At 38.4% G+C, this 6,318-nt stretch overlaps 1 protein-coding gene across 8 annotated transcripts in view; it reads left to right on the forward strand.

Annotated features, from left to right (window-relative positions):
- Nucleotides 1–4,352, forward strand: part of LOC136037353 (LIM/homeobox protein Lhx1-like) — a 29,626-nt gene extending 25,274 nt beyond the window's left edge. For all 8 annotated transcript variants that reach the window (XM_065720043.1, XM_065720040.1, XM_065720042.1 and 5 more), the window contains one exon: nucleotides 4,231–4,352. In XM_065720043.1, the coding sequence (XP_065576115.1) occupies nucleotides 4,231–4,337 (107 nt within the window). In that variant the 3' untranslated portion in view covers nucleotides 4,338–4,352. The remainder of the gene's footprint in view (nucleotides 1–4,230) is intronic.
- The last annotated feature ends 1,966 nt before the right edge of the window (nucleotides 4,353–6,318 follow it).

Raw genomic sequence — 6,318 nt, forward strand, 5'->3', positions numbered from 1 at the left:
GTTAGCAAGAAAGCTAGCAGGTTAGAGAAAAATCAAACAAACAAACCTTCAATTCTTTCCACTGGAATTGCAGGTGGGTTATGCTCCACCTCAAAAACGTCTTTGCTGTTATCCAACAAGATGCAACTAGGTTCTTCGTGATCTATCTCTAGAAGAAACAAAAGTATGCTTCAATATAACTGATAACGCATAATAAACTTACTAATATGCTAAAAATAAAAATTGTCAAGGTTTAGAACCTATCTTACATTTGAATAGCAGAATCGGAAGAACTACTTTGAACTGGGCTTAATTGCATGCATTAATTTTTGTTTTCTGTTAATATAGAGTAACAAAAATTTAATAACAAGGATGTTATTTTTTCACCCATACGATACATAAAGTAAATATGACAGAGTAAGAATAAATAAAAAAAAACACAAAGAGAAAAACAAATACAAACAGAAAATCAACAGAAGAAACAGATAAGACGGTGGTGAGGGGAAAGGCACTCAGAAGCTGTACTGGAGAGTTTTCTGTGTAAAATCTCCAACTTTAAAGTTATATCAATGTTTAGTCTTTCAGGACATAAGGAGAGGGATGTTGAATTAGCTAAAAGGCGCCCGCGAGGGCGTCAAACTGCAAAGTTATGTCTATTTTATCTCTGCAGCACCAAAAGCATCCCATCAAACTTATTTGATTATCATTTGGCTCAAAATTAATGAAACGCATAATAAATATGTCTCCAGGGAAGACAAGAACCAGGCAACCTCTGGGACAAGGAATTAAATTGCGCAAGATGTTTAGTTTTTATGCATTGACTTCATAATGAAAATGAGAGGGGGGGGGGGGGTAGCGTTTATACCGCTCCTTTTTTGTGAGACTTTTGGGGAAATCCTCGAAAATTTGAGGATAGTGGAAGCAGGGCCGTATCTAGGATTTTTTCCGGAGGGGGGGGGGGTACAATTTTGTTCTCTAGCATATTATAAATTTGTCTATTTTCAGTTTTGTTATGGTTTTACAAGTCGGGCAAACATTTTCTGGGGTAGGATCAAACCCCCCAAAACTGCCCCTGTCTTGAGTGGGATCGCTCAACAGAACGCAACTGATGAGAAAAAAGTAATAGAAGAAAGAGGTGATACCTGAGTTTTGTCTGCCATTCTTGAGGTACATCTGGCAGTTAATAGATGGCCATGGAACTGCTGTGGGGTTTTACAATCCCTTTTCTTTGAATTGGCAGTGCGGCAGCAGGGTGCATCCGCCACTTCGGTGATAAATCACAGCATTCCAGTATTTCTTAAGAAAAAATCACTCAGTTATAATTTATTGCGCCCCCTGGCCTTGTGTGCTTAGTGGGCATGTTGGTGAATATTGGCTTTGGTACTGGAACTTTTGGATATCATTCTTTGGGACAGTAAAAAATAAAACTTTCAGTTCAAGAAAACGGTAATATCAAGCAGTTTCCTTTATTGAATTTTGGAATTTAACTGCATAAAGAAATGACAGTAATAAGTGTTTATCTCCAAAGACAAATTGACAACGAACCAAAAATTCTATACATCTATTGTTAAAAAAAAGGTAAAGCCTTAACGAATGAAAGGGCGTAGGAAGAATCTTGATAAGATCTCAGCCCCGCCTCCTTGACCAACTCTTGGATCCGCTAGTGCTTTGCCCAACAAATTGATACCGTTATTTGAATTTTGAACTTACTTTTAGACTTAAGTGTTACAGAGTGTTCTAATGAGACCCCTTTTTGCTGAGAAATCCTGTTTCATATGGAAAGTTAACGTGTATTTTCAAATCCCATGTGTTATGTTTGTTCCTAGTCATAACACCTTCACCTGTATTCAACCGTAACAGTTGTTGAAGAGAAAAACAACATGAGAAGTTGATTAAACTTTATTTGCATAGAATACTAAAAAACCATCATATATAAGTAGAAATTAAGTACTATACTGTAAAACACTGAAGAAAGAAAACAGTGTTGTATTAGGTGTCAATCATTTTTCAAATTTGCTGCACTTATGCTGTTATTATGATTACGTGCTTATTAAAATGATGTTTATGGCACTTGGTATTTACCAAGTGACATATAGCGTTTGTAATTTCTGTCGGTCTGGCTGTCTGTCTGTCGGTCTTGGTTTTTCCAGTTTGGGCGCTTCCAGAGAAGCTAGTATGATAAAGTTTGGCAGGGGATCAGCTAATATATCAGATTAAAATAGAAAAAGTCGTTTCCTCGATTCGACCATTGGGGGGGGGAGTGGGGTGACGGTTAATTCGGAAAAATTAGAAAAAATGAGGTATTTTAACTTACGAATGGTTCATTGGGTCTTAATGAAATTTAATATTTAGAAGGACCTCGTGTCTCAGAGCTCTTATTTTAAATCCTGACCAGATCCGATGACATTAAGGGGATTCGGGAGAGGAAACCGGAAATCTTGGAAAAAACTTAGAGTGGAGAGATCGTGATGATACTTGTGGGAAGAATAAGCACAAGTCCTAGATACGTGATTGACATAACCCGACTAGATCTGCTCTCTTTGGGGGAGTTTGGGGGGGGGGGGGTAATTCGGAAAAATTAGAAAAAATGAGGTATTTTTAACTTAAGAGCGGTGATCAGATCTGAATGAATTTTATATTCAGAAAAATCTCATGTCTCGGAGCTCTTATTTTAAATCCCGACCTTATCTGGTGACATTGGGGGGAGTTTGAGGGGAAAACTGGAAATCTTGAAAAACGCTTAGAGTGTAGAGATCGGGATGAAACTTGGTGGGAAGAAGAAGCACATGTCCTAGATACCTTATCGACATAACTGGACCGAATATGCTCTCTTTGGGGGAGTTTTGGAGGGGGTGAATTCGGTAAATTAGAAAAAATGAGGTATTTTTAACTTACGGACGGGTGATCGGATCTTAATTATTTTTTTTGATTTCGAAGGACCTTGTGTCCCAAAGCTTTTATTTTAAATCCCAACTGGATCCAGTGAGATTGGAGGGGGATCGAAGTGGGGAACTGGAAATGCTGGAAAACGCTTAGAGTGGAGAGATATGGATGTAACTAGGTGGGAAGAATAAGCACAAGTATTTGATACGTGATTGACGTAACCAGACCGGATTTGCTCTCTTTTGGGGGAGTTGGAAGGCGGGGGGGGGGGGGGCTAATTTGGAATTTTCTATAAAAATGAGGTAATTTTGACTTACGAACGGATGATCGAATCTTAATGAAATTTGATATTTAGAACGGATCTGGTGACATTGGGGGAGATTTTGATGGGGAAACCGGAAATTTGGAAAACGCTTAGAGTGGAAAGATTAGGATGAAACTTGGTGGGAAGAATAAGCACAAGTCCTAGATAAAAAACTGACACAACCGGATCGGATCTGCTCTCTTTGGGGGACTTTGGGGGAGGGGGAGATTTCCAGTGCTTTGGCGAGTTCGGTGATTCTGGACATGCTAGGACGATGAAAATTTGTAGGCGTGTCTGGGACCTGCACAAATTAGTTTGATAACAGTCGTTTCCCCGATTAGACTATCGGGGGGGGGGGGGCTGAAGGGAGGGGAAATTATGAAAATGGCGGTATGTTTATCTTACGAATGGGTGATCGGATCTTAATGACACTTGATACATAGAAAGATCTCATCTCTTAGATGCTCCATTTTTAATTCAGGACACGGGGGTGGAGAGGGGAAACGAAAATTGGAAATATTGGAAAACTCTTAGAGTGGAAAGATCGGGATGAAACTTGATGGAAAGAATAAGCACGCGTTCTTGATACGTGATTGACATATTCGGACTGGATTCGCTCTCTTTGGGGGAGTTGTGGGTATTTCTAGTACTTTGGTGAGTTTTAGAATAAGTACAAGCTATAGATGCGTGATTGACATAAGTGGACCGTACCCGATCTCTTTGGGGGAATTGGAAGGATGTCTAGTGCTTTGGCGAGTTCGATGCTTCTTGACGCGCTAGGACGATGGAATTGATAACTCTAGTACCGATTCTAATTTTAGGTTCCGACATCGTCACAAGTGCCATATGAGCTCTTGGCTCTTGTTTTATTTTAGAGCGACAATTTGGAATATCTGTGGTTTGACTGGCTTTTTACAGTTCTTTTTTAATTTTCACTATTCAAATGTAATGTCCCTTGCATGAAATTAGTGTAAGGGTCATATGCATAAAATTTATTTTTATGATATGAGTAAGCTCAATCTGCACTGTCAGTTAGTATTGAGGTATATTTTGGTTTCTTTCAGAGGTTGAACATGAACAATCTAGCTGTATCTTGCCACAAAACAGTGAAGATGTTCTTGGAACAGAGCCAACTCCAATGGATAGCAATAAAGGTTTGCTTGTTTTATAAGTTAAAAACCTCATGTGACATAGTTATTTTCTTGCTAAACCCGGTGTTGGGATCTTATTGTCGATAAATCAGGTTGAGGAATAACCAATAACGGTGTATAGAAAACAACTCTCTGTGTTTAGCTGGGTGCTACACAGGCCAAAACTTAACCATATTTGCAATCGAAGCTTAATATTAACTGAAGTCGAAACACCAAAATTTAATTAAGGAAAAGTGGTCTCTCTTTGTGGACCAGGAGGTATTTACTAATCCTAAGAATCAATTATAAAGGACGGCCTGAAACTCAATTTGGCAGTATTCAGAAAGTGAAATTAGTGAGAATAATTCTTAGCTACTATGGTAACTCGTACAGGAATATTAAAACTTTAAGATTGGAAAACCAATGAATTTAAAGCGAGGCTGAAAGAAAAAGGAAATTTATCGGGTGTAAAATGAATAAATATACTATTGAACATTCCTTCCCTAAGAGACATAAACATTTACCTATATTTTGTGATTAAAAGCAATACAAAATATACTTCAAAAATCTCATAGTCGTCATATTTTCTCTTTTTTACAGTTTCCATGCGTGGAGTATAATAAATCATCGATAAAAATGTATCATCGATACATTTTTAGTATACTAAATCATCGATAAAAATGTGAAAACCAATAAGGGACAAAAATCTGGTTTTGGGTCATCTCTTGTAGGGGACTTGTTAAACGATTAAAGAAGATTTCTTTCGACTTGTCGAACTTGTGGTCGAGCGAAATGAAAGGTAAGGCATATGCAAGAGGGAATGGCTTCATTAGCCTCTTTTCCTCCAACGGTGGAAATCAATTTACATTTGATTTAAAATAGAACGCGCTGCTGGCCTAGTTCAAAATTACTTTTGGTAAAAGGTTCTAAGGTTCGGAGGAATGACTGTGATCCACTGGTAAAAGGTAAGAATAGCAAGTAAACATAAAGTTACTGCTTATGGGTCTTACCCAATGGGAAAGACATCTTAGTAGTAAATATGGATACCATCACATGTTGAAAATGGGATATGGGGAAGCAGGGTAAAGGTTTGGGGGAATCAGTAATGACTGATAATGAGAGCGTGCATCTCTGTGAACCTAATTGGCTAGCTGGTTGGCGGGGCTGACTATCATTTCCAACATCCAAAAGGGACTTGTCCCCCGTACTCCAAGGACATCTGCCCCTGGAAGTCGATAGAGCAGACTTCCAACCCTCTCCCAGGCTTATCGAACCGCATTTTAATAACACAACACCATCAGACTTGTCAAACTCCTTCTGTGGTCCTTCGCATTTTGTTTCCCGATCTTATCTATTTTCTGATAAGAGAGCGAAAACCTCATCCTCCTTGTTGAGCCCTCATTCCTTCTGAGTTGAAAAGCATATTCTTTGGAATTATTACTATCCACTGGCGTTTCAATTCCAAAATCTGAGGATTGGTTCTTCTCAATCTCTTGAACCTTATCTCTGTACCCTAATATTGTTGCCCCATTTTTCCAACCCGAGGTTTGAGCCTTAAATTATTTGCATTTTGAAGTTGAGTTTCGCTTACTTCATATTAAGATTGGATGGCTTCATCTCCCCATTTTGTTTATGGGTTGCTGTGCCTATCTCCGTTGTCATCAGCGTTGCATGTGTTTCTTCCAATAGACAAGTAGGCTTTGTCTTCCTCTGTTCTCCATTTTCGCGCCTTTTTGACTCAATAAATATGAATGATTATAATTATCGTGTTATTCTTTAGTTTTAAGTCATGAAATAAAATAATGCATGTTTGTCGGATTTTTGTTCTCTTGGGATTGGTCGCGATTCTTGCTTGTGCTTCCCTTCTAACTGCTGATTTCGTTACGGGTCATTTTCGTTTTCGATTTGATGTAATCCTTGCTGTCGCCTGTCTTCTAAAAAAAAAAAATTCATTCTGCTTCAATTTCGTTCATTATTGCTTCAGATATATTTTTTTAGTTTAGCTGTTTGGAGTGTTTATCC

The sequence above is a fragment of the Artemia franciscana genome, chromosome 16 (genome assembly GCF_032884065.1).
Source record: "Artemia franciscana chromosome 16, ASM3288406v1, whole genome shotgun sequence".
In the NCBI taxonomy this organism is placed as follows: Eukaryota; Metazoa; Arthropoda; class Branchiopoda; order Anostraca; family Artemiidae; genus Artemia; species Artemia franciscana.